Source organism: Xenia sp. Carnegie-2017, unplaced genomic scaffold (genome assembly GCF_021976095.1).
Source record: "Xenia sp. Carnegie-2017 unplaced genomic scaffold, XeniaSp_v1 HiC_scaffold_19, whole genome shotgun sequence".
In the NCBI taxonomy this organism is placed as follows: domain Eukaryota; kingdom Metazoa; phylum Cnidaria; class Anthozoa; order Malacalcyonacea; family Xeniidae; genus Xenia; species Xenia sp. Carnegie-2017.
The window spans coordinates 8,347,406-8,374,526 of NW_025813481.1; the positions used below are offsets into that span (position 1 = coordinate 8,347,406).

The window sequence follows — 27,121 nt, forward strand, 5'->3', positions numbered from 1 at the left end:
AATTTCTACGTAAAAATACGTTATCTTATGTTGATACTACGGGTATTTTACGAAATTCGACAAATGCGGAACGCAATCAATTAAGAATTTCAATTAGAATTTCTACGTAAAAATACGTTATCTTATGTTAAATCAAAATTTGGGAATGTTTTGAGAATTCATGATCGTAAACAATCTATTCATCTGCGTGTAGTAGAAGATCTAACTCTAGAACATAACACTTTCGTATACAATTTTATGAAATAAAAAACACTACTACGCTGTTTCGTGAATGATCGGGAAATCACTAAAAATATTCCGTATTTGAATAATTTCTTCATTGATAAATGCTTTTCGATTTTCTCCTTGCGTAGTAATTATGAGTCAACAATTGCTTCAAATGTTAATTTACAAAAAAACGAATAATTAGCAAACTAGCAATGATTGGTGTGTCGACATCCTCAATGATCGCTAATGTTTTTTTCAATAGCAATCAAAGTTTAATTTAAGAAATCGTTAAAATATGTAACAATCAATGTTTCCTAAATTTTTAAATATACATGTGCATTTCTCGGTTACTTGTGAATTAATTTACGTGTAATATGGTTTGAAGTGAACGTAGAAAAATATGAAGAGGTTTGTGGGGGCATGGGGCGTAGTAATTGCGATATACTAGCAATGATATGACATTTACAAATTCTTCAACAATTCTATAAAGAATTAAAAATCCAAAATCACAATAAATTAATTGGATGCATTTCTGTTAACTTTCATATACATCCCAAAATACTTGGCGAGGAACTCGTATCGTCTTCAAGAGCGAAAGCTTGGGATAGCCTGCAGATTTGAGGGTCTCCGCCATTACAATTAAGTTGAAAGACCGCATTTTGCACATGCCATCTCTTTGCGAAGTTCCATTAGTTCCCAGTATATGTCTGTGACTAAACAACGTAAAGGATTTATTTTCGTTGATGATTGTGGCGCAAAGAAGCCAGTGGCGTAGGGAGCACGCAAATTTGTTCATAAATGCAAGTAAATTTTTTTGTCCTTATCATTATTCATTTCTTTAGAAATATATTGTTTTTACAGTGAGTGAATACCTTAATATTTACGCAGCACGAACAAACTTGCGGGCTGGCCACGCCACTGAAAGAAAGTCGAACTTTAAATGAGCCTAATGCATTTAAAACAAAAGATAATGAGGAAGTTCATCTCGTTTTCTTTTGTCTCTAATGCATTTAAAACAAAAGATAATGAGGAAGTTCATCTCATTTTCTTTTGTCTTTATGCGTTCGGTGCATGAAAAGTTGGACGTTTGAAACAGGACTTAGAGTGTAATGAAATAAATTCAGATAAACATCTTCTACCACGGTAATGCATTTTCTTTTTAACATTAGTGTTTGGATACTTGCATATAAAAGTGTTGAATTTTTTTCTGATATGTTAATTAAACAATTTGTAGTCACACGTTTTGTAATTTACGTGTTAGTTATTTGCAATTTTTCTCGTCAAAACTAAACGAATTAGCTATTTATTAGATTGGTTATCAATGAAAATTTTCACATTAGATAGTCATCCAGTCCTTATATCGATCATCATTATATATATGCCTCAGTGGTGTCTCAACACAATTTACTACAGATAAATGCCGCCATATTGGTGAAATTCAAAAGAACTCTACGATTTTCAAATCAATATGGCGACTTGATTGTGAATGGGACATTTTCGTCTTACCTTTTCACCCAAGGTGAATATATCGTATATAGGTAAAGAAATCACAGACCGCCACAATCTGCAAGCAAATAATCAAGAATTTAACAACCAAACTTTTGGCCGGGTAATTGACCAATCAAAGTTGAAGGTATAATAAATTATAGTAGAAAGCGTTGTTTACTCTTTGTCTGGCACTTTGGCAAAGGTAGTGCCATTCTCCTGTTTCCGTTGCCATTGCTCTGTATTGACATATCCTCACAGTTTCCGTCAACGCACATTTTCTACTATAAAATATAAACAAACATTTAATTATAAGTCGTTTATGAAGTCAGGATTTATGAAGTAATTAAGACTTGTGGTCACTTTGCAAAGGAGGAAGAGATAATCAAACAAAGTAAACTATCAGTATATTCTTTGAAGTTGAAATAAAACACAGTATCATGTTATGTCAAATTAAGGCCAAGTACAAACGTCGAACTTTACATGAGCCGAACGCATTTAAAAGAAAAGAGAATGAGGAAGTTCATCTCATCTTACTTTGCCTTTAATGCGTTCGGTGCATGTAAAGTTCGACGTTTGAATCTGGCCTAAGCGATTATTTCGCAAAAACGAAAGAAAACAAGAATAATACATAACTAAAAGAGAAAAATAGAAGCGGAATCTTATCAATATAATTCAAGTTATTCCTGTTGTTTATTAAATTTTGAAAGAAAAGTAAGGGTTAGAGTTTTCATAACTGCGTGAGAAGAACCCATTAAACACAATGTCATGTATGGAAAGAGAACGGAACCTTGTTAATCTTTTTCCCGGTATTTTTTCCAAAACAAGGGTGTTGCTTTCCATTGCATTCAGAAATATCTTGGATAACTGCAAAACAAACACATGACGCAATATTATCTAAGAAATAGAAGATGTTTACTGTGTTTGCACAGGCTTATGCAAACCGAGGAGATCTTCGGGAGAACTCAAGAGCTGATCAGTGCAAGCCCGAGACCGAAGGTCGAGGTTTGCTTCTCAAACGTCTCAATGTTCGTTATAACATTGCAATGCAGCCGTGTTATAATATTCATATCTAAAGTTTTCAGATTATGGTGTTCGTTATAACATTGCAATGCAGCCGTGTTATAATATTCATATCTAAAGTTTTCAGATTATGGTGTTCGTTATAACATTGCAATGCAGCCGTGTTATAATATTCATATCTAAAGTTTTCAGATTATGGTGTTCGTTATAACATTGCAATGCAGCCGTGTTATAATATTCACATCTAAAGTTTTCAGATTATGGTGTTCGTTATAACATTGCAATGCAGCCGTGTTATAATATTCACATCTAAAGTTTTCAGATTATGGTGTTCGTTATAACATTGCAATGCAGCCGTGTTATAATATTCACAGTTAAAAGTTTTAGCCTGAACACCAACAGTCCTTGTAAGGACTCCACTAATCTGGACGATCTACATCTACAAAAATGAAACGATACTCCAGGGTTCAAACCAATTTAGTCTACGAACGAACCTCTTTGTTTGTAAAATCCAAGCATGGTGTCACATCTTCGTTATACATTCTCGATAAGAATGGCTGACTTTGATCGAGCTTTCGTTCTTCCATCCAAGCCAAAAATTCTTTGAAAACAATTACGTCGACCTAAAAAGATATCGATAAAAGAAAAAATCGTTAATTAAGCCTAAGTTGGCATTATTTATCAGTAAATTTCTAGCCAAGCCATCTTAAAAATACTATACTTAATCATGCTGGAAACTCATTATATTCAAAAAATCATTCGCACGAGCTGCTGAGCACACTTCCTCCCCACTGTACGTAAATGTAGTTAATCACCCTCCCTCCTTTATTGCATAAAGACTAAATGGACGACTCACGTAGAAATGAAGGTTATCCTACCTCTTTCTCTTGATTAGGAGCTTTTCCATCAACTTCACCGTTGACATTGTCATTTATTTGTGAGCTCTGAACCGAGCCACTCGAATCAAAGCATTTCTGCTGTTCCGCGCTTCCTCTTCTGCTTCTTCTTGATCGCGGTTTACTTGGTGTGGATGTGATTACAAGGGTTTTGAGCGCTTCAACTTCCGCCTCCAACATATCAACCTAAATATGTTGAAACAAAAGACGTGAAAACGATTCTGAGATATTTACAGTTGATATCTCCTTTGAAATAAATATAGATCTTACCAGTCTGGATCTTTGTGGTAATTTAAGTGAATGGTTGAACCTGAGAGTATCGTTACATGTTTGTACATGAAGATTATTCAGGTTGGTGGAGTCCTGAGAAGTAATGCTATGTGACATTTCGAAGTCATCTTCGGAGTCAAGTGAGGAGTAAATGTCATGTATTTGTTTCAGACATTTCCTCCTAAGCATTGCCGTATGAAAATTGATAATTGGGAGGGGGGCTTATGTACATATATCCATGATATTGAAATCCATTGTTTTCAATCGATTATAACACGCATATATGAATACAGCCACCACCCGACACCCCCCCCCCAATTATCGATCTTCCTACGCCAATGCTCAAAAAGATGTGTAAACGTCAGTCAATAACAACACCAACAATCATTCTCAGGGCTTCTCTAGCCTGGACGATCGTCATTTCATTGAGACTGAGGGCAGAAGGTTACATATTTGATAATATGTTATGTAGTATGACTTCAAATCAAACAACCGACTCCAACAATATTTTCGGTAGACGTCCGCGTTGTAAAAAAGATATCGCTTCTCTTGAACTTGCCAATTTGCAATTCAATAAGACATTTTATGTCATACTCGATAGCTACGCTTGAAGATACGGCCTTACATTACTCATAGGAAAGTTTAATAGTATATATGTCTTTTTGTCTTTTAGCGAATATTCACTAAACAAAGAAAATCATCAAAGTTTTCTTTGACATTCCCTCACTATGATCAAAACATTCCTCATTAACGGACTCCAGTTTATATTAGCTATGATTTCAATATACTTTATTCTCTTTTCAACCTTCATGCGTCCCGGTGGCCAGTACAGATTATTATTATATTTGCAACTTTCTTATAATATAACATAAGTTCATAAACGATTCATTCTCGTTTCCATGTCAACTCGACACCATCCTCAAGAAAAACTTACAATGTATGTAGGAAATAAAGAGGTATACATTACAATAAAGTTTTTTTTAATTGAACTAATTACTCCATTTAAGTTGTGCGCTTGAGTTTTTAGTATAGGTAATAGCATGGTTTCGAGTGCAATTTGGGAAAAGCATGCACGAGTGAGTTTTTCAAAAACTATCAAAATTGCACGAGTCCGAAGGACGAGTAAAGAAAATTTACTTAAAACTTACGCCAGCCGTTGTTATTGCTTTGTTTACAATAATTTAACTTTCCTGCTTTTGAAATGTTTTAATTTGATTGGCTCTTACATCATTTCTTTGTTTGACTAACCAATCAGGAGCGCATTTTTCAAAAAGAAATTGCACTTTATTTCTTTTTTTTGCACTGTGTTTCACATTTTTGCACAGGTATTTACGATAAATTGCACTGCTCTTAACCAATCAGAATTGAGAAATTTTTTCATGTATATTATTAATTAAAAAACACTTAGTAAATTGAGGAATTAAACATACTAATGCAGCGAAGGACAAAGTATTATTCTCTAAGGCCAGCCATGCTTGGTATTGCTAAAGACCTATTTACACGGCATAAACTAAACCCGGTTTGACCCATGTTAAAATTAACCCAGGTTTATTTTATTGCGTGTAAACACTACTAATCCAGCTTCAACCAAGATTAAACTCAACCCACCTCCTGAGATGGGTTAAGTTTAACCCAGATTAAACCTAGGTTGGTGGTGTTTACACGCAAAAAGTCAACCTGGATTAAACCTGGGTTAATTTTAACCTGTGTTGAAACGGGATTAGTTTGTGTCGTGTGAATAGGGCGTAAGTCTTTATGACACGAAACGGTCTTTTCAAGTCAAACTTGAGTGGGAAATTAGAATCGATGAAATCTAATCGTTTTATTTAACTGTAATGCATGTAATGAAGCATACTCCGATTAAAAAGTTCATGTTTAACTCAATATTTGAGAAGGAAACCAGACGACTTTTATTAGAATAGTATATTTCGAATTTGTTACAAATTCATCATCAGACATTTGTATTTACAAGCCAACTGACGCTCTTCTAATATGTGCGTTAAATTATTTCAACGGAAGTGTAGAAATAAAAATAAAAATCGTCTTGTTTCACTCTCAAATATTGAGTTAAACATGAACTTTTTATTCGGAGTATATGCTTATTTTACTGTCATTAGTTCATTTAAAAAAAACTTAGTGTGATATATTTTAGTTATATTTCCCGTGCAAACTAGTGCTTCTTTATATATTTTGATGATTATTTTAAGATGACATTAAAACTTCGAATAAATCTTATATCGCTTGGCTTTATCTAAACGAAATTCGAAATTCCCCGTAAAGTTCTAATTCTGAACAATGGTTACAAAACGTTACTGTGGTATTGAACGGTCATGGTTTACACTTTCCACTGCCCTTGCAGCTTTTGCCAGACATTTGTGTACCTATGGGTATGAGTGGGGTATATTGTGACTGTCAATAATAAAATGCTCTTCGTTTTCCGCTCGTAGATTACTTCTTTCTCGTGTTTTCTTTAGTGTAAAACTGGCGTTATGTACGGGGAAGTTTTCAATGATTCTCGAGACACTTGTTAATTTATTTGCATTTGGGAAAGGTCGTTGAAGATTGACCTGCTTTAAATTAACTTCATAGTCACAGTAACTTTTGAAACAAACTTTTGATACCTTGTTGTTTGTTTCGTTATATTTCTTTTCAGCGTTACTTTGTTTGATGTTAGCTTCCAGCACCATGGCGTGTGCTTCCTGGTAATAGTGAGAGTATTATAATGAAGAAACGTCTTCAGACGGATAAGTGGAAGAGCAAAAACGTAGCAAGTGAATGATGCTTTGGATTTTTGTCAAAAACCTGAAATAAACTTGCTGTCAGTTCTTCGAGTTCGGCCTCAACTTCATTTCGTAAATTGGACAGTTTAAATACTTCCTCATCTTTCAGCTTTAATTCCTAAATTTATCAAATTTTTATAGCGAAATTAATATAATTATGACAAATTATATTAATCATACACTTCATAAAATATTCTATTGCATAAAGACACTTTAGCATAGATACTTAGGTAATTTAACAAAGATTCTGTCCTATGAATATAACCTTGGACCAAGTAAGCAGTACAGTGTCCTTAATATTTCCTTAACTGATGTTAGTGTTCATTTGTTCTAACAGATGGTTACCTCCTGTGCTTTCATTAGCTGCTCCTGGAGACGTACAAATGCCTGGTTTTTCATGAGATCTTGACTGTATCTCCTTGAGAACTCATCAAGGTCATGACTACCTGTACAGGGTGTTGACAACCTGTACATTGAAAGATGTCGAAAGAAAAAATCAGAAGGTATGTTTGATCAAATTTTGCTACTTTGACAACATTTCCATGCTATTTGTGCATACAAAACATAAAAATGAGGTCAGTCTGTAAACATTTTCTCCATGACAACAAATATTAACGAATTAAAAACTTCACCATTGGTGAAAACATGCTTGTAGTTGTTTAACATGATCATATAATTTAAACCATAATCATCCAAAGGTTTAAAAGGGATATACCATGATTTGGAATTTCACAGTGGCAATAAAGCTGGACATACTTAGAGGCTTGCTATTGCACTTGTCTATCTCATGCAAGAAATCATATGATGACAAATATGCGGCTTTTACCAGCTCACCTCTTCCTTGAATGCTGCTTTCGCAACATTGCAAGTTTTTTCATGGATGTTGTTGAGTCTCCATCTTTATCTGCCCTTTGCCTGAATTCTTGCAATGATGAGGTGGACAGTGACCTCTGCGTATCTACTCTGTTGGACAATGTCTGCTCAGTATTAGTGGTGCACGATCTAGGTGCAATTCCTAATTCTGGCTGGCTTGATCTCCTCTTTAGCATCATGTTATCGTCTTCTGTACTATTTCCTTGGTTAATGTCACCATTAGGAATTCCCTCCATGCCTTTCCGTGTTAAGAGTTGAGAAATTTAAAGAAAATATCCACGAATGTTGATTTTCGAGGTCATAGATTGTGTCGTTTATATTAAGAATATATTATTTCATAAACTCTTTCAAAAATTAACAGCTGGGTGAAATAGACATTCCAATCAGAATATCAAATATTAATATTGCGAAATGATATTATCGACGATTCCAACCTTTTAAATTGCCATTCATTCGTCAAAAGTAGCAGCATAGCAACCAAATTTTAGCGGGGATTCGTTTCTTTTTTACAGCGATTTTCTCATGAAATATATCAGGCAACATCATCTCCCTAAGTTAAGTTACATTCTGTGCATATTTTAAACCCGGCAATTCTTACAAAACAATGCCCGCCGCTTCGAAGCCTGCTGGTATTTCCGACTCTTTAAGATTTCAAGTTAAATTCCTTCCCGACTTGTTTCGACGTGTTCCCTTCTCAACAATCCCAGATAAACAGCAGGATTTTCCTCCGCGTCGTTGTGGTATTAAAATGCACGACAAGTAAGAACGTATGCAAATTCAATATTGATCATTGACAAGTAACAGCTAATGGCTAAATGAAAATAAAACCGCATGCAAATGCAAATTAGGTAATTTGCATTATTGCGTGGAGATATTTATCTCTGCGCGAACAAGAAAATTATGTAACTAGTAATTGTATGTGATAGGTCTCCTTCTGCGTTGAGCGCAAGCTGAGGCAGGTTTTTTTCAATAAAACAAGGCTAAATTAGCCTTCGTAAATTGAACAGAAAACGTCTGTTCGCAGGCTGGGCTAAATTCTTTTACACCAGTATTATCCAGGACTTATCAAACATCGTCTAAGTAAGCAATCAGAATGCTCACATTGACAATACTTACAATGACATTAGCTGATCCAGCGTTAATCAAAATTGATTATTCTAAATTCAATTTGTCGTTCCCTCTTTCATATCCTTTCCACGTCGCTATTTTACACAAGCTCACTATAGCTCGCAGTTCGCTTCGTGTGATTATTTCTATGTCAAAATTTTTTACTAATGTCTACTCTAACCATTAAACTAAAATACATGGAACGCCATCTGAAGCAAATAATTGAAGCCAAATCTTACACCCAGACACGCAAAATTACACCCAGACACGCGTGTGTAGTGTTTCGAGATTCTCTCGCGGAGTGAAAATTGATTGAACACAGACGCAGGTCTGGGTGTAATCTCGCGTGACCGGGTGTAAGATTTGGCTTCAAAAAATTACTAAGCTTTTCTATTAAAGGAAGCGTTCCATGTATTTTAGTTCAATGACTCTAACTCTGTATTCACGATGACTCTTCGTTAGCACATTAGAGGCAGCACTTCCCCTGTGATAGCTCCTCCTATCCTGAGTTTAATGGTTTCCGATGCATTTTTTCGATGCTTGGAAAATGTAGAAGGGGTGAAAGTGTGCTGTACAACTTACTGCACAATGACTAAACGTTTCGATACATCAGAAGGCAAAAGAGAACATGTAGTTCTCATTGCGGCAAATTCTTTTACTCTTTCACTTGTGATTCCATTTTTAATCTTTTCGAAATACCATTACATGCTGAAAAGCATGTCTTCTGTGAATATATCATAGTTCAATAACAAAAGACTACTGTGCTTCAAGACTAGAAATCTAAGTTTATTGTACTTTGTTTAGAAGAACCAGCACTGATTAGTTAGTAGTCGTACGCTGGTAAGTCAATATAGAGTGCAACCAAACATGAAAACTTAAACAGACTATCATAATGTATGAACATTTGAAGTCCTAAGATGGATGGAAAAGTCTTTAATTACCAGACAATTCGAACTAAATGTGTTTTAAATAGCGGACTTCGACTGTATGTGAAAGCCAATTATAGCTGTATGCATTATGGCTTTTAGGAAATCTTAAAGTTTTCTATCAGCACAGATTTGATTTTTCTAGCCCGAAACATCCCACCTCACTTTGCCCACCTTTGATAAGATTGGAAGAATGGAGTAGTGTTTAGTTTCGTCAGGGGCATCCAGTGTTGCTCAGCTCTCAGCACTGGTAAACATGCAATGTTGATTGGAAGATGTTTAAGATACATATTTGTTCATTCAAATCAAGCAGTTATTTGTTCTGTTTAGATGGTGCTTGACTGTCTAATTTCACATGTTTACATCTTGCAGCGAGTGGCTTGTAGTTTTTCCTTTATGTTTATGAATGATGTGTTGCTAAGTCTCTGACGCTAGCGACTTATTTGTTATTTGATTAAAACTTTTGTTTTTCCTTTTATCCTCACGAACAATTTTCTGCGGCATGTGAGCAATAAATTTCTTGATTGTTCTGGTATCTATCCGTTATCGCTTGACAATTTGACATGGTGCCGCTCACTTTCGTTAGCTTTGCACAATTTGACGTTTTTCCTTCCCACTGAATTCTTTCTTACCCACCATTTTAAAGTATTCTTTATCGTTTTTTCATGGAGTGCAACAAGATGTTAATTCACTTATATTATTCGCCTGTTTAATGGATTGCTTACATCAATTAGAAATTACTCGTGAAATATATATTTGTACTCTGATTCCTATTTACAAATTTAAAAATTCATAACTTATTAGCTACTCAATTGCCATGGTTACATAATTTTATCCAAGTTGAATACTTGGATAAAATTATACTAATTTTATCCACTTTGATACGCACTGAAATTGCTTTGGACCATGAAAAAATCCATCTTTGTGTATAGGCTATGTTGGTAAAGTATCTCTTATCTTGGTGGTTTAATCTCCAGCTCATTTCGAACCTTCTTTCTCGCGCCCCCCTGACCTGACGCATCTACCAGCATGTCTCCGGCAGACGCATATTCTGGTACACGTTGGTCTGTAAAAGTCACTGCTACGTACTTAAAAATTGGTTACCTTTTCAGCTAGGTTTGCAGTGCTGGGCTGCCGGTCTATATAGTATATAAGCTTATGACTCTTTACGATACCATGCTCAATATCAAACTTTGTAAATGACGTCCGTAATGAGAGCAAAACAAAGTTTCATTTGAAGAGTTTACTTCCAAGTTGGCAATCATTAAGTTCCTTCAACAACTTGCTGAAACCATACCTCTAATTTCAGACTTCGAGATTCCTATAAAATGCTGCCTTTCCCAACGAGTTGTTGTGGTACAACAATTGTTGTTTGAAAGGGAGACAAGTAACAGTTTGACGTAAGTTGGTTTGAACTTTAGGTTATGTTAGCAGTTTGTACATTGGTTGGTTTGTCTTTTGTACAAACGTCGGGTAGCTTTGAATTTGATGGAGTGCAGTTTTCAACTTTTCATCTTGATTTATATGTTCTAAAGTGTTGTTTTTAATGTTAGGCTTTTTTTGATTGTCAACTACTGGTTTCGTCGACGTCTTTAAACATGTATTTCTTTTATTTTAATACATTTCTTTCGCTCTTGGTGATTGGGTCAACGTCATCAAATGTAAGTTAATAATACGTCGCACAATTGCTATCGTCAACAGATAACGGTTCGTTTAATAAAACCGTACATAAGAGTTGTATTCTACAAAATTCATCAACTAGGTTTTGCTTGTGGTGTGTAAATTCTGCTTTTCACCGATATAATACAGTTTAAGTTCTCTATGCAAGTTCTGCATCCTCTCAGTATTTCTTTATATATTAACTGCAATAGATATTTCTCTGTGTGATGTTAAGGGCAAAATAATTGAATCATCAAAGAATGAGAAAGAGTTTACTAAAACGGCGTCAGAGTTGTTAGCAAACGCTGACCAGAATGTTGAGACACAATCCGACGACGAAAAGCGTACTCTGAACCGTCGTACGACAAAGCAAAGCATTGCAAATCTGTACTTGGAATTGGCTAAAGCTTACGTAAGTGCTTGAATTCGCTTGAGATGAGGTTCATCGAGATGTTACCACAGCAAATGATGATAAGATACAACACCATATACGCATGCAAAAGTCGTATTCGGAAGAGGTCGTGAAAACCTCGCACATTTACTGTTTCCATTGTTTCGTCAGATTCTTGAAGCAGCATTGAAAAAAGGAAAAGCGTTAACCAGTCTTGTGTATTTGGAAGGTATATGTTATTGATTGTTGATTGCACGTACCTTAAACTTTTAATTTTCTTTCGCAAATGTACTTAATTATTAGCTTTTTTCCAGTGTTAGAAACATGAGGTTCTTTTGTGAATGAATACAGTTCACTTTTGCTCTATTGTATTCTCCAGATAATTGTAAGAAAATCAAGAAAGTGGGCGAACCAATTGTTCACCATCATTCTGGAAAGACGCAGGGAGCTTGGATGAAAGATCCACTTGGTCTTCTTGGTGCCAAAAAAATATGGTACATAAATGGTTACCATGGGAATAAGGTGTTGGAGTTTGAGGACATGGATCACTTTAAAGCTGGGAAGTTTCTAAAACACATATTGCCGTACAATATTGCTGGTACTGGATCAGTTGTCTATGGTCGATATCTCTACTTTCACAGGTATTCAAATGCACTTAAACCACAAACATTAAAAAAGAATTAAGGTAAAATAAATATTAATTATAAATTGCTGACTTTGTCTTATTAGCGCAGTTGTTTAATTACCGTAAATACTCTGCTCACGCTGTTGAGGCAAGTCAATGTTTCAGCCTTGTAAGTTTGTTCTGTATCTTTTGCGTCAACCATAAATTTTTTCGTGAGTTACAAAAGAGCATTTATGCATATTTCTTAATGTCATTTTACTGAAGGGAATTCACTTTAATGCATGCATAAACCTGTTTATAGAAGTGGAACATGCAATGTTGTGCAGTATGATTTGGAGTATTCGAGAGTTTCAAAACAGGCCTGTCCAAATTCAAATATAAAATCAGGGCAGTACAGTTACCAATGGGGTGGCTACTCTGGAGTTGATTTGTCTGTCGACGAGAGTGGTTTATGGGTTTTATGGGCTTATAAAGGATACAGTGGAAAGTTATGTGCGACGTTGATGGATCCATTGACGCTCAGAACTCTAAGTAATTACTATGGTATTTCATCAGAGTCAAAGACGAGCATGGGAAATGCATTCGTGGCCTGTGGCATTGTTTACAGCATTGATAGTTGCCATGCACGCTCCACAGCCATCAACTACGCGTATGATGTTGGAAAAAGAACTGGATCCAACCCAAATATAAAATTCACCAACAAATTTGGATACAACAGTATGGTGACGTATAACCCTCGTGAGAAGGTGCTGTATGCATGGGACAGACATCGTCAGATTACCTACCCACTTGAGTTCGAAAAGTGAGGTCTTTCGTGAATTGTGAAGTTTTTGCGCTACTTTATAGTTTACTTAAAATTATAGTTGTTAGAAGAAAACTATTGTAATAGCTCGTCAAATGATAGGTATTATAATGGGCTTTGAATCAATAAATCGCTCTGAATGGGCTCTGAATTAAACTCTATCAACTTTTGTGTTGTGTATATTTAATAGTCATTATGAATTAAATCGTTTTAAAAAAAATAATGGACAGCTAGTCTTCTTGGAGTCCGAGAAATACATCATGTACTCTTTGTGTGTCGTATTGAGTTCATCGCCATGAAGCGCAAGGAAATCTTTCAATTTTTTGGAAATAACGTTTTTAAGATTGAAGATTTAGCACTTTCTCAAAGGCAACTGTCGTGCTCATTCGAAAGACATTATGGTACTTTGCTAAATCGTTAGTCGACTACAGTGGTGTTAATTGAACTTTGTTGTAATGGCTTTGCTACACACTTGAGTATGGAATTTATATTGTAAGTGGTATGAACTCCGGGGAATCGTTACATCTTTGTAGGTGTGGATCGTCGAGGTTAGTGTAGTCTTGAGAAGGACTGTTGGTATTGAGTCTGTTGGTTTTGACGTTAAGTCAGTTGAGTCAATGGAGAGTACCTCTTGGTGATAGTGCTACAACATTAATTGCTCTTGGAGATGCATCAGTTAGTGTTACACCCAAGATCTAACCCCACTAACATCTTTCTTTTGTAACATTAGTATAACAACGTCGACAACCTTAACAAACAAGTGCGTGCATTAAAGGCAGCCAATTTCCCAATGACAATTTGAGAATTTATGAAATAAAATTCTGTTGTTTCGTGAGGTGTGAAAGATTTATCAGTCCAGTATCATATTAATAATGTATGTCAAAAGTGGTATGAAGCTTTTACTCCCTTCTTTGAAAATAATCAATCATGTACTGTTTTACATAGAAGACAAAAATGTTTGTGAAACATGCTGAAGTCATTTTGCTCATAAAGCACTATTATACCCGAACTATTAAAACAGTGAAAATATGGGAAATTTGAGGGCAACAAAAATGAAAAAATAGGACAATTTTTCGCTCATTTTGATTTAGAAATTTGCCCTGTTGCAAATTTTTTAAGTACTGGGATCAAATCCATCGGAACCAATCACAGTCGAGTAACATTTATGCTATGTTGAATACAGCGCTTACAGTTGACATACAACCAAAAAATTGAATGGAACAACACATAAATAGAAATCTCCGTTTACATTTCGTCTTTGCTTTCTTTTTTCGAACTTTAGTGTCGAATAGATGTTATTCTTGAATAGCATAGAAAATGTGTAACTACTGCTGTGCCACAAGTCTGATACAAAATGTGTTACTAGTGTTGTGCCACAAGTCTGACACAAAATGTGTTACTACTGTTGTGCCACAAGTCTGACACAAAATGTGTTACTAATGTTGTGCCACAAGTCTGATGCAAATGGTGGGACTAATGTTGTGCCACAAGTCTGATACAAAATGTGTAACTACTATTGTGCCACAAGTCTGAGAAAAAATGGGTTACTAATGTTGTGCCACAAGTCTGATACAAAATGTGTGACTAATGTTGTGCCATAAGTCTGACACAAAATGTGTAACTACTGTTGTGCCACAAGTCTGACACAAAATGTGTTATTAATGTTGTGCCATAAGTCTGATACAAAATGTGTTACTAATATTGTGCCACAAGTCTGATACAAAATGTGTGACTACTGCTGTGCCCAAGTCTGATATAAAATGTGTTACTACTGTTGTGCCACAAGTCTGACACAAAATGTGTTACTAATGTTGTGCCACAAGTCTGACACAAAATGTTTAACTCTTGCTGTGCCACAAGTCTGATACAAAATGTGTTACTAATGTTGTACCACAAGTCTGACACAAAATGTGTAACTACTGTTGTGCCACATGTCTGACACAAAATGTGTTATTAATGTTGTGCGATAAGTCTGATACAAAATGTGTTACTAATATTGTGCCACAAGTCTGATACAAAATGTGTGACTACTGCTGTGCCCAAGTCTGATATAAAATGTGTTACTACTGTTGTGCCACAAGTCTGACACAAAATGTGTTACTAATGTTGTGCCACAAGTCTGATACAAAATCTGTAACTACTGCTGTGCCACAAGTCTATTGATTTTCTTCATACAAGTGAAACACATTATGAATCCTTCGGTTAAAGATGTGTTCAAAAATTTGCAAAATTAATGCACATTTTTTAGTGTATAGTTACCAAGGAAACTGCAGTTACACAATTTACAAACACTCTATTTTGTTTATTTTGCATAAGCAGAGTAAGATAAGAAAAGCAGATAATCGTTATTTGCCATAAAATCGATGCATGTTTTGGTCGTACTTCATAGACTAAAAATGAAATTGGTGAGTTGTGTCGTGAAAGTTAAAGATGAATTGTAAATGTCAAAAAATGTGTGATATTAACTTATATTACAAGTTAAAAGGGCTGTTGTTTGTAACTTTGCACTATCTTTGGATCTCTACTTTAATGTGCACGTAAGAATATCTGCGAATGAGAAAAGTTTTCAGTAAATTTTTCATATCATTGAATTGTCGCTCCTACTTTCTTCCCCTGTAAGTGGTCTTTAATACAAGCTTAAGTGATAATTGAGCAAGACTCGAAAAGTTTTATATAGTTAAAAAAACAAATAGATAAACACATAATAGATCCACATACTAAATGGATTGTTTGTCGAAGATGTGTTTGTTTGCAGTTGTCGTTAAAATGCACCAAGATTATCACAAAATGAACTCTATTTCGTCAACGAAATATATTTATCTACAGTGACAGCAACAAATATCAAAATATTGCTGTCGAAATCAGCGAGCAATTAAATAGACAATTAGTTTTGTATTCAAAGGTCAAGTGCATCTTTGCGTTCTTGTGCGATAATAGAGTCAATTTTTCATTCATTAATCACTTTGTATTGCTCCAGTGTTTAATTGACCAATCACGTCTCATACTTACTGTTCTAGTAGCGTCGTCGTTCACTCAGCCCTGTGAAAAATGCTGAAGGAAGGTCTAAAGCTGCAATAACACGATCATATTAACAAAGAAAACGTGCAAATTCATGCCGATATTTAAATTTCTGTTGAACGACATGTTGTGTTTTTCAAAAATTCATGTAGTGATAATTTATGACCAATTGCAGTGGTGGAAAATGGCTGAAGGAAACTACAATTTATTATAATTAAACTAGACACAAATAAAAGTATTAGTTATAGAAGACACAGGCACAAACTAGACGAGCCGTCGAGGAAACAAGCTAGCGTGAAAAAGAACTGCTTCATTTATACCTAAAGGCAAACAGCAAAGTAAAATATGATATCAAAGTTTACTCTGATCATAGCACTTCTGCTGATGGTTCATTTAAACGAGTATGATGTGAAGGCGGTAAGTTCGTTGTTCGTCATTGAAGTATCTTCCTTATATAGCTAAAACGCAAACTGAGTCATGTTTTTTCAAAATAGTTAGCTTAATAGAGAATGGGGAAATTAATGCATTCACAGGTTAACACACTATACAAAACTAACGTTAACTTTTCTCAACAAAAGTTGTGCTTCATGCATTTCTTGATCACTTTTTCTGTTTGCGGTTTTAAGGCGAAAGTAATTGAATCATCAAAGATTGAAAAGAAATTAAGTAAAACGGCATCAGTATTGTTAGCAAGCAAGGAGCAGAAAGAAAATGATGTGCCACGTTCTGATGACGAAGACGAAAAGCGTTCTCAGAGTCATAAGGGATACCATACAATCAAGAAAAGCATCGGAGATCTGAGCTTAGAATTGGCTAAAGTTCACGTAAGTGCAGAAAGTGACGTGAGATGAGCTACAGTATAATGTTGTAAGTTACATTATTGGAAATAAGAAAATGGGTGCGCTAAGTGTATAAGCATGTCAAAGAATGCGATAGTGTAGTATATAAAAAAATGGCATTCATATCACTTTTGTCTTATAAAGGACAACAACAGTATACAAACGATATACTTCGATGAAATCTTCACTGACTGACTTTATTCAATGCACAATACTTTGTTTCTTTGTTGACGAGAATCCCAGGCTTTCGAACAATGCTATCATAAATATTTTTTCTCTGATCTTGACTTGAAATAACATAAACCAAGTTTGTTATCCCAAAGCTTGTTTTGAATAAGGCAAAGGATTCATATTAACGTAGAGACTCAGAATGTTGAATTAATGATTCGATACCAAAGGAAATTTAATGCGGTCGACCAACTGCGTTTTCGTCTATAGTGTTTCACCTGCATGCATGTGTTTCCTTAAACGCTGACAAACTTGTGAATCCCTTTTTTTATGGAATAACATCGATTGTTTCCCGTTATCTCGTCGACAGATTCTTGAAGCTACAATAAAAAAAAGGAGAGGAATAACCAATCTTAAAAATAAAGTAAATGTGAATTCAGAAGGTATTTCTCATTGAATGTTTAAAGCATGATTTTCTTCGTGATGCACGATCACATTTTATAATGTGTTTTGCTTTGCTAAATATAGCTAACGTTTTTAATAAAACTGTCTTCTTGATTAATTTTAGATAATTGCAAGAGGATTAAAAGTTGGTGAACCAATTGTTCACCATCATTCAGGACTCTATAGTGGAGCTTGGATGAGAGATCCACTTCGTCTTCTCGGTGCTGATAAAATATGGTATATAAATGGTCATATTGGAAATAAGGTGTTGGAGTTTCAAACCATGGATCATTTTAAATCCGGTGTTGTTTCTAAAACGTACACTATGCCATACAATATTTATGGTACTGGATCAGTTGTCTATGGTCGATATCTCTATTTCCACAGGTATTGCATATAATTAATAACAGAAATTTGCGTATTGTTGCAGTTACGCTTTGTGAGATATTGTCATTTGAAATGTGTTGAATGTGGAATCTAAGGCCATTGAGCCCGACTAGCAAATGACAATAGAGAAATTCTTAGCAGTTTAAAGTTTTGCCAGAACCTGGCCAAAAGCAAATATGCTAATATCACTTCAATTTACTGTTGAAAAGTCAAAAAAACGAGTGGTTGAAATGTAATATCCGTGCATCAAATGGAAGTGCTAGGTAAATTATGTTGTTCATTCTCACCTTTTCATTTGACCTATTATCCCAAATGCGTACGTTGTATTTCCATAAAAACAAATCTAATGATAGTCATTGGAAAATTTTATCAATAAACAACAAGATGAAAATGAATTATGAAGTAAACTGTAACCAAAAGGAATAGATTAGACCAGTCGTTACTCACAAAATACATTAAATAACACACTGCAAACAAAATATGACCTGCTGCAAATGAAATATTTGAGATGCATGTTGCAAACAAATGCTGAGAACCAACTTGATTGTAATTTGTTTTATGCATTTCCAATACAATAAAACATCGTGTTGACGGTTCTGACAACGACATTTTACAGTTACTGAACATGGGTCTTTTCGCGGTTCTGAAGGAGATTTAATCGAGCCATACCAATTCCAACAGCCGAGCTGGGTTTGTACTATTTGTGGGAAAGTTCAAGTCGTGGCTTGAGTGCTTGAATTATATAAGAATGATAAATTAATTTGGGATGTATTTCTTACAAGACAAGTTTGGGTCAAGGCTCGCCTGAATTCCAAAAATCTTGAACGGGGTGTGTTTTTCTGAAAATCAGAATAAACAAGCCTCAAAGTAGAGCAAGATCGCCCCCACGGACTCTTCAATTAACTATCTATCAGTAACAATTTCATGAATATAGAGCTGCATGTGCATATTGTTTAAGAAAAAGTCTATATTGTTTCGGTGTGGTGTCCTTTAATATCATTACTTAATGAGTTAACGTGATGTAGATTTTATATTTTTTGACTTACACAGTTTTTTAGACGTTAATTCAAATAGTGGATGCGTAGATGAAAGTGCAATTTTTAGACTCTTCAATACACAAGCATCAGTGGGCATTGTTTTTGTGAAAATACCATGTACGCTTAAAGGAATAACAGGTTAAATATCAATGTAGTACTCCTTACTCTCGCCTACTTTTTACACTTTGTACCATGTTTCAAATTGAAATTTCTCAAAGATTTAAAGATTATCATTGCTCAGCTATTTTATAGCCAAGTTAAAAATGCCCAAAATAATTAAATCTCTAGAGGAGTGATGTGAGAATGGTTTGGTCAAGCTAAAGTAGATTTCATCGTGTATGCTTTGATGTAGAGAGGGAACTTGCAAAATTATACAATATGATTTGGTTGAAGAACAAGTTAAAAAAGAGGCATGTCCAATTATACATATAAAATCAGGAAATTACAGCTACCAATGGGGTGGCAACACTGGGGTTGATTTGTCTGTCGACGAGAGTGGTTTATGGGTTATATGGGCTTATAAAGGGTATAATGGACACTTATGTGCTACGTTAGTGGACACTTTGACCCTTTCGCATCTATATGGTTACTGCGGTATTTCATCAGAATCAAAAGATAAAATGGGAAACGCATTCGTGGCCTGTGGCATAGTTTACAGCATTGATGATTGCCATAAAACCTCCACAACCATCAACTACGCTTATGATACTGGAAAAAGAACTGGATCTAATCCAAATATAAAATTCACCAACAAATTTGGATACAACACCATGGTGACGTATAACCCTCGTGAGAAGGTGCTGTATGCATGGGACAGATATCGTCAGATTACCTACCCACTAGAGTTTGAAGAATGAAATCTTACAATGAAATATTGGGTTTCGTACAACTTTATAGCTTGGTAAGAATCATAGATGTTAGAAAATGAGCATTGTATTTACTTACTGAATATTCGCCTGTTATTTTTTGGCTCTGAATCAATAAATTCCATTAAGCATTGCTCTTTATCGATGTGGTTTTTATGTGGTTTTTATTGAATCATGGAGCTTGTTGAAGTGATTCTTTGTAACAGTTGCATCTCACATAGCATCCTAATAACTGTTACACTCATGCTTCAAGTATGTCCAATGCTTGGTCCATTGTATAATTTATTAACATAAAGCGAGGGAAAATTGCACAAAATATTTTGTGAAACGTTTGCCAATGTTAAATTTTACCGGTATGAGACAAATATTTCCTTTTTGTGCAAATACTTGGCTTCGTGTCGGTTTCTCGACATGACTTAAAAATAGTCAATAACACATTCTTGTTACACAACAAAATACCAGAAGATATGACTGCTATTCAGCGCAGACAAAGCATGGTTGCAGTTACCTGCTGGTACGCTTGCTCTTTTCTAGAGAAGTAAGGTGTCCGGATGTAGATGGTGCGCTTGCTTCTATCTAAAATATCCCAGTGTGCTCTTTGAAAACTGCCTTTGCTCTTTTTTTCTGAACACAAAAAAGTTTCTGATTTATATCATTACGGCGCAGTGAATGACATACTTTCTTATTGCGAAAATCTTCTTAAAAACCATTAAATAATAATAATCTTACTAAATGCGCTGTTTCAAAGTGCTCTTTAACATAGGCGTGGCGTAGGAACAGATTTACTTTTTTTTGTGGGAGGGGGGGGGGGGCTGCGGTCGACGATTAGTCGACCTGACTCTCTGTTCTTTTAAGCTGGGGCTCTGTAGTTTTCAAGTATTCTAGAGTCCTGTAGAAACGCAGCACTTGGAGCAAGCATGAAATCTTTGTTGTTTAGTTGTACTGCATAACAATACCCATAGTGCAATTAATGCAACAAGTAAGTTTAGTACAATCAATATACTAAGCAAAACGAAGAATTTGACTTATAAACCAGAACGATAAGTGTAGCTAATTGCAAGTAAAATGTCATTAAGTATTAGATTTTGGGAATGTTTAACTTTAATTTTCAGACTATTAAAAATTCTGCTCCTAGGCAGTGAAGTACAAATAATTATTAACTTCTCATGTTAGGATGTATTATCATAATTCTGCTCAGTTGGAAATGTCCATCGCGCACGTTATGATTAATGAAATGAATGAAGTAAACTTAGAATGCACAGTGAAATGGTGGCGTGGGGCGAGTGCCGGGCATTGTGGGAAATCCGGAGATCATAAATAAAACAAGATGGCGGTGTAAATGAATATTCCTCCTTTCATATTAGATTGATGTTAGCAATGAATTTGAGTAAAATGTCAATGAAACAAGACCATTTTAGTAATCCTCGAACCATAAACAGTTTATCACAAGGAAAACAGTAGTCGGTAAGCGTATTTATTTACTAACGCCTCAAGCCTTCAGATTGTTAAAAAAAACACCACATGTTTAAACTGAATAAAGAAGTTTTAAAGCTGTCTTTCAAGCGTTATGAAGGAGTAATTTTTTATGTTTTGCGTCCACAAGTAGTAAAGCCAGCCGTTTATTTTTACTCCTGCTACGCAAACATTTTGTGCTCGTTCATTGATAAAACAAGAAATGTAACGAATTTTCTAAAAACATTGATAGTAAAATTAATCAACTCTCCTGAAGAATATGCGTTGTAGAAAAAAAATTCGTGCCTGCTCTACCACTGGCGTCCACGTGCATGAGTAACTGAGAGTGGTCAATGCCAGCTGGTCAACATATCATAGTTACTGACGCCTACTTTGTATGCGTGCTCTACAAGAGCAAGTTAGACTTCATCTGAAAAAAAACTATCATGAGAAAAGACAGAATGTAAATATCAAAATTAAGATAAGAAAAGCAAAAAAGTATGACGAGAAATGTTAAAAGTAGAATGAGAAACGCGAAAACCAGAATGAAAAAATAATTTTTGAACTCTTGATGTTATTGCGTCGTTGAACGACTTAGAAAAAAAATACAGTTTCAAATAAAATGATATTATGCGCTCTCTGACGTCTCAACTGATGGACCAATTCAAATTGTTTGAGGCCGGATAAGCAAGACCAATGTTGAAAACACGTATGATGCATAATTGAGCTTTTCATAAGTTTTTGTCTCAGGATATTTTAAAATATCCATGACCGGACATCCTTGTTGCTTGGTTAGGACCACTTGTTTCTTGGTTAGGAGTTAGAAATGATTCAATGGTTAAATGAATATATACAGTAATTTGCACTGAATTAAATCATCGTGGATTTGTGGACTTCTGCATGTATGTTTGTTGATAAGCGTTAAATTGTAGCAACCACATTTGAAGTATATACTCAGATATTTTGTGAGTAAGATCATCTTGTAAAATCCATACAGCATCTCCTCTTTGTAATGGTTGTTTGACGATCTTCGATGAAATACTTCCCTCAGATAGGCAAATGTGCTGCGAAATCAGATGGATAACATCATTGTTTTTACAAGTTGCTGTGATAACTTAATATCAATGCGCCTGCTTTTTATTCTTCCTGCCTTGGAGAATTCATTTAAAGAATAATTTCAACTTGTTCATATGAATACTGTAAATACTGTGAATACTCTGTTGTACGTCTATGCCATTGTTGGGACCCACAGGGGTACCACGCCTTACTAAGTGCGCATGTTCTTTCGGAACACGTCGGCGTGGTACCGTTGTAACTGAAATGCATTAACAAAACGCCAGGGATGTAGCGATAACAAAAGACCATGTGGTCTCAACAACAGCTTACTGACAAACATGAGTCTTTAATCAGTGGGAGTGAAATCTGCTCATAGGCATGCCATCCTGAGTGACGATTCAAGTAAATGTTGACGCTTTGTGTACCCATGTGATCCGCACGATTTCAGGCAAGCTTTGAGTGACTGAAAAAAGGAACAAGATTGATTTGTAATCGTTGTGTTATAAATTGCTGCAATAAAAATGTGCAAAAAGTGTTACTAAAGAGATTAGGTAATGTTCACTAGGTAACTTTAATGGAAAACTATTGTTTTGCTTCGTCGTTCTGCTTCATGTATCGACCTGACAGCTTTGTGTTGCTTCGTTTGGCATCTGGAATTCCCGCTTTGTCTATTCATTTTAGAAGTTTTTTTCCTCTTTATCGAGTGAAGCTGTACGCACAATAAAATAGCAACCATCGCAGAATGGAAATCTGCAAAAACTAGTTCTGTTATGCAAATTAGATTCTCTAATTGCCTTTACACATCTAATGTACGCGACTTACGTTCTTTCTTAACCCAATTTGGGTCTATTTTAAAATTACGCGTTCATTTAGATTTTATTCTGTGGATGATGTGTTTCTTTTCTCAACACTCGTTCCTCAATCATACAGTTGTATATGTTAAGGGGAGAATAATGACGAGCCAAGGGGACACGATTTTATTGAACAATGATGTCAGTGATTTCTAAACTTTCTTGTTGTTCTTGCAATGACATCTTGCCGTCCGTTCCAGCCCCTGATTTGCTTTTTGGCAAACATGCAACAGTGTAATTAAGTACCAACATTCAGCATGGGCATCAATTCAGAAGCTTTCAATCATTTAGAAATTCGAAGTTTCCTTGATATAGTTTAGAAATTGTGTGTTTTTCTGTAGTCAGCAAAAACGTCTGTGATGACTTAATTTCAACAACCGAATAAAGAGATTTGTGAATCATCGATTAGTTCACTCGGGTTTAACAATAACGAATTGGTTTTAACATTAGTTATTCGATATATCGTGTTGGTGTCTAATTGCGGTCATCATTTTCAGTCATCAGTTATTTAAGCCATTGCAATTATATACTATATGCTTAAAGCTGCTTTAATGGGCTGAACATGTTGTATTTTGCTTAAACGAAACTCGTTCTTTGCTTTTTGTTGTTTTGTGCATTGAGTATTAAGTATATATGCAAATAACTATTAATTTCAAATTACGCTCACAAATTGCTCTAAATTTTACTCATTTAGATACTTGTTCTTAAAGTACTTGTTCTTTTGTCTTACAGGATTAAGGAGGTCGCGTTCGACATTTATTTAGAAAAGCTCTCGAGATAATCCCATTAAAATTAAACATTTGCTGATCGTGTTGCAACGCCGTTTGAACAGTAAGTGTTTTTTTAATTGCTTAATATGTTTGTTTTGCTAAAGGTTATTTGTTCGCGTTGTAATTCAAAGTGCTATTTTGATCATAGAAAGTAAAAACGGCAAATCTTAATGTTCCAACTGACTGTAATTTTTCTTCTCAATGCATCAATTGACGTTGTAATCTTTTCTTTGTAATATGATTGGGCTTTAAAGTGCGCATCCGGAGCTTCATGTGACGATGTTGGAGCAACAACAACTGTGTTTTTGTTTCTGTCGACAAAGGTTCATGCATTTTTTACAACGTGTAGTTGAAAAGAATAGTAAAAAAAACTTCATTCTCATTGTACTATATGACGTTTGCTATGAGATTCCACTTATAGCTGTGTAACATTTACAATTATTCCTAAAGAAAATCGAATGCCTTTAATTTGGTATTCAAACTCATGGCGAAGTGTTTTGGCCATAGAATAGAGAAGTAATTTATGACACATGTTTTGCCAGCTTTGTGCCAAGTCCTTGAAAGCACTTGCATTGACAATGAATATGCTTGACTTATGGTTCATTCAACGAGGATGTGTTTGAGAGTGAATAAAGTAGATGGGCAAGAAACAAAGAGCACAAATATCATTCTCTGCAAAATCTGAATATGTTTGAAAAGATTATAAAAGTTTATAAAGCTGAAGTTTTCATTGAAAGTGTGCCAATGCATTCGTTGGAAATCTCCTTAATACTTAATCCCCGAACTGCAGCATTGAAAAATTCAACAGAGCATGTCTTAGTGGGAGAACACGAGTTCCTTTGAAAAAATTCCTTTTGAATCGTCATGATGGATCAGTGAGATTCAAAACTAAAAATTGTTACGTGGCTGTGTAAGGTTATAGGTCTGAAAAGACCAACAAAAATTGTTCATTTTTGTTTTAACTAAACCGCAGTTCTTTTTCGTATCTTTTTGAATCATCTGTAGTATGGTGCTCATTCGTGGCACACAGTGCGCTCAAAGACACGATAATTCTTTAGTAGAACCGTTTTGTATATATATAGAGAGCTTTATTTGCAAATAAATATACACAGCTTGAGCTACAACAAAAACTTTGTTAGTTTTTCTCGCTCGTGATTGGCTCAGCGCACAGGTGCAACCACAACTCGGGGGTCGCCCGAATTGGCCATTTTAAAGCAGAAATCGTTGTGAGAGAAAAGGAATCGACGCCATTCATCCAGCCACTCATCTTTGAAGCACAAAAGACTCGGAAAAAAAGAGAAGCGATCCATTTAAAAAATCAAGGCTGGAAGTTTGTCGTGAAATCTCAAACTTCTCCATGAACGTAACGTTGCATTTGATCATTTCTAGTAGAGATAATTGAAGTTTACATCAAAAACCGTGCTTAAGGGGATCATGAGCAAGTACTTTACTAGATCAACTGCATCAAAGGACTAACCAGAGTAGAAACATTGACATTTCGTTATACGATATTGAGAAACTTATTTTTTTGGTCACATTTTTCTTCGTGAAAGAGATCTTCACACCGTCGACTACATAGAGTAATGTCAGTAATGGAGTACTCGGATTTTACCTTTTCGATGCCAACTTGCTATCAACTAGGAATTCCCAAAGAACCCAACGCTGCAGAAACTCAAGGTATGAACTACTCATGCCCCTCTCAAACGGTGCCCGTGGCTCATCCATTATACGACTGCAACTTGGAACCGGCGTTCATCAGGAAACGCAATGAAAGAGAACGCATTCGCGTGAGACACGTAAACGAAGGCTACGCCAAACTTCGCGAACACCTTCCAAACGAACCGACCGAGAAACGAATGTCGAAAGTGGAAACACTCAGAGCTGCAATCCGTTACATTCGTAAACTTGAATCGATGCTTGGAAGCACCAAAGACAAATCGATCTGCACGGGCTCTCAAGCAGAGAAGACTGAAGACGTCAAAGCAAAAGAGTCGGAAAGAGATAAAAACGATTCCTGTTAAAAAAAAGTTGAAATCATTTCTTTCATTCATTGCTACCGTTGAAAACTTAACAGTTTTGTCTTGGATTGCTGCTGAATGCTTTATTTCATGGAACTCAATTAGAACTGTTTTAAAGCTTAGGTTCTCAGATAATTTTGTACAATAGTTATATTTTAGACGGTGCACTTCAAATTTGTGCGAGCACGACAGTAATTTTAACCGACAGCACATTTCAATAACTAATAAACAAGTAACTTTTTCCCTTCGAATGAAGTTTGGAACTTATGTTAATTTTTGTCTAGAAGACCTTAGTAAATCATAAATCCCCGCTATGAATTGTGTGGTTATTCAAGTAAAGTTTTGTTTGCAGAAATTGACTCAAAAGATAAACGGATGATGGCGACATCCAACGAATACGCGCAACCTCTACTTGAGCCAAAAATTTCGTCTTTCAATTATACAATTTCTCCATTCAAACAGTGTGCGATGGCAAATTCATCCCATGCTGGGCGTCAAAGTGTGAAATTAATTCACTGCTGATAAATGAACAAAAAACCTGTCTAATTATTTACTTTTTGTTTGTCAAAAAGTATTTTATGAAATCAGCGCTCTAGAACATAAGCGTTCTTGACAAAGAACTTTAACTGCACCGATGTTATCAATATTATCTGTATTACTTTTGGTTTTTGCGTGAAGCGCGATTTTAATTTATCTACAGTATTTACATTGTCGATCGTTATGATTGTTTACCTTAACTTTTATCCAACGTTTTTACTATCAACAGATATGAAGCATCGTAGCTGTATTTATGCAGCTTATATATAACCTCATTCACGCTTGTATGCGTTATTTGATATGTTGGCCTGAACTGAGCAAAATTTTTTTACCAAAGAATTTTTCGGAAAGCTTTAAGTCGTATGAAGAAAAGGTTCGAATGAAGTATAGAATTCGGAAACACTACAAATGTCATGAGCGAGTTGAACTGAACGAAAGCACTCGCACGCGGATGTAAAATTAGCTGAAACATTAAATGCGTATGAATAGTTATGACAAATATCTGCCAGACGACAATTCGCTCTCCTTATATTACTTTAAAACACATATTGATAAGTCACATAAGTCTGGCATTCGTGATCTGTAACGAATTGCAACTTAGAACGAGTAACGTATGATGCTAATTTAAAACTTT

The 27,121-nt window shown here is 35.3% G+C and overlaps 6 protein-coding genes across 7 annotated transcripts in view; 4 read left to right on the forward strand and 2 right to left on the reverse strand.

Moving 5' to 3' along the window:
- The window catches only part of LOC124439612 (adhesion G protein-coupled receptor L4-like), a 33,107-nt gene extending 25,488 nt beyond the window's left edge, over positions 1–7,619 (reverse strand). The window contains exon 1 of the mRNA XM_046989883.1: positions 7,610–7,619. The gene's annotated coding sequence lies outside the window, so the exon portion shown is untranslated. The remainder of the gene's footprint in view (positions 1–7,609) is intronic.
- On the reverse strand, positions 457–8,450 carry LOC124439614 (guanine nucleotide exchange factor for Rab-3A-like). 2 transcript variants are annotated; one of them, XM_046989889.1, is made up of 10 exons: positions 7,496–8,450; positions 7,007–7,127; positions 6,684–6,779; positions 6,503–6,580; positions 3,594–3,797; positions 3,210–3,338; positions 2,483–2,559; positions 1,874–1,973; positions 1,707–1,771; positions 457–921 (listed from the first exon to the last, which is right to left on the reverse strand). In XM_046989889.1, exons 1-9 carry the CDS (start codon positions 7,768–7,770, stop codon positions 1,718–1,720), a joined length of 1,134 nt encoding a protein of 377 aa, XP_046845845.1. In that variant the 5' UTR covers positions 7,771–8,450; the 3' UTR covers positions 457–921; positions 1,707–1,717. The 2 variants fall into 2 exon arrangements, with proteins under 2 accessions (XP_046845845.1, XP_046845844.1); XM_046989888.1 differs by having other exon boundaries at positions 1,874–1,976; positions 7,496–8,449.
- Positions 8,451–10,844: 2,394 nt separating this feature from the next.
- On the forward strand, positions 10,845–13,205 carry LOC124439615 (olfactomedin-like protein 2A). Its single transcript, XM_046989890.1, has 6 exons — positions 10,845–10,967; positions 11,121–11,228; positions 11,462–11,638; positions 11,789–11,846; positions 11,997–12,258; positions 12,544–13,205. The coding sequence occupies exons 2-6, from the start codon at positions 11,166–11,168 to the stop codon at positions 13,046–13,048; spliced, it is 1,065 nt and encodes a 354-aa protein (XP_046845846.1). The 5' UTR covers positions 10,845–10,967; positions 11,121–11,165; the 3' UTR covers positions 13,049–13,205.
- Positions 13,206–16,221: 3,016 nt separating this feature from the next.
- LOC124439409 lies at positions 16,222–17,666 on the forward strand. The gene is made up of 4 exons (XM_046989634.1): positions 16,222–16,479; positions 16,689–16,886; positions 17,440–17,512; positions 17,638–17,666. Exons 1-4 carry the CDS (start codon positions 16,408–16,410, stop codon positions 17,664–17,666), a joined length of 372 nt encoding a protein of 123 aa, XP_046845590.1. The 5' UTR covers positions 16,222–16,407.
- On the forward strand, positions 17,081–19,944 carry LOC124438638 (olfactomedin-like protein 2A). Its single transcript, XM_046988812.1, has 3 exons — positions 17,081–17,512; positions 17,638–17,900; positions 19,290–19,944. Exons 2-3 carry the CDS (start codon positions 17,710–17,712, stop codon positions 19,792–19,794), a joined length of 696 nt encoding a protein of 231 aa, XP_046844768.1. The 5' UTR covers positions 17,081–17,512; positions 17,638–17,709; the 3' UTR covers positions 19,795–19,944.
- Positions 19,945–25,187: 5,243 nt separating this feature from the next.
- LOC124438768 (achaete-scute homolog 5-like) lies at positions 25,188–26,199 on the forward strand. The gene has a single exon (XM_046988967.1). It carries the CDS (start codon positions 25,516–25,518, stop codon positions 25,951–25,953), a length of 438 nt encoding a protein of 145 aa, XP_046844923.1. The 5' UTR covers positions 25,188–25,515; the 3' UTR covers positions 25,954–26,199.
- The last annotated feature ends 922 nt before the right edge of the window (positions 26,200–27,121 follow it).

Coding starts and splice junctions, on each gene's coding strand:
- LOC124439614 (XM_046989888.1), bottom strand. CDS start 7,770: ATGGAGGGAATTCCTAATGGTGACATTAACCAAGGAAATAGTACAGAA. Junction 3,339..3,593: donor CTCCTAATCAAGAGAAAGAG/GTAGGATAACCT, acceptor ATATCTTTTTAG/GTCGACGTAATTGTTTTCAA. Junction 2,560..3,209: donor TGGATTTTACAAACAAAGAG/GTTCGTTCGTAG, acceptor TTTGTTTTGCAG/TTATCCAAGATATTTCTGAA.
- LOC124439615 (XM_046989890.1), top strand. CDS start 11,166: ATGTATTTCTTTTATTTTAATACATTTCTTTCGCTCTTGGTGATTGGG. Junction 11,229..11,461: donor TTGGGTCAACGTCATCAAAT/GTAAGTTAATAA, acceptor TGTGATGTTAAG/GGCAAAATAATTGAATCATC. Junction 11,639..11,788: donor TGGAATTGGCTAAAGCTTAC/GTAAGTGCTTGA, acceptor TTGTTTCGTCAG/ATTCTTGAAGCAGCATTGAA.
- LOC124439409 (XM_046989634.1), top strand. CDS start 16,408: ATGATATCAAAGTTTACTCTGATCATAGCACTTCTGCTGATGGTTCAT. Junction 16,480..16,688: donor ACGAGTATGATGTGAAGGCG/GTAAGTTCGTTG, acceptor TGCGGTTTTAAG/GCGAAAGTAATTGAATCATC. Junction 17,513..17,637: donor AGTAAATGTGAATTCAGAAG/GTATTTCTCATT, acceptor GATTAATTTTAG/ATAATTGCAAGAGGATTAAA.
- LOC124438638 (XM_046988812.1), top strand. CDS start 17,710: ATGAGAGATCCACTTCGTCTTCTCGGTGCTGATAAAATATGGTATATA. Junction 17,901..19,289: donor CGATATCTCTATTTCCACAG/GTATTGCATATA, acceptor GCTTTGATGTAG/AGAGGGAACTTGCAAAATTA.
- LOC124438768 (XM_046988967.1), top strand. CDS start 25,516: ATGTCAGTAATGGAGTACTCGGATTTTACCTTTTCGATGCCAACTTGC.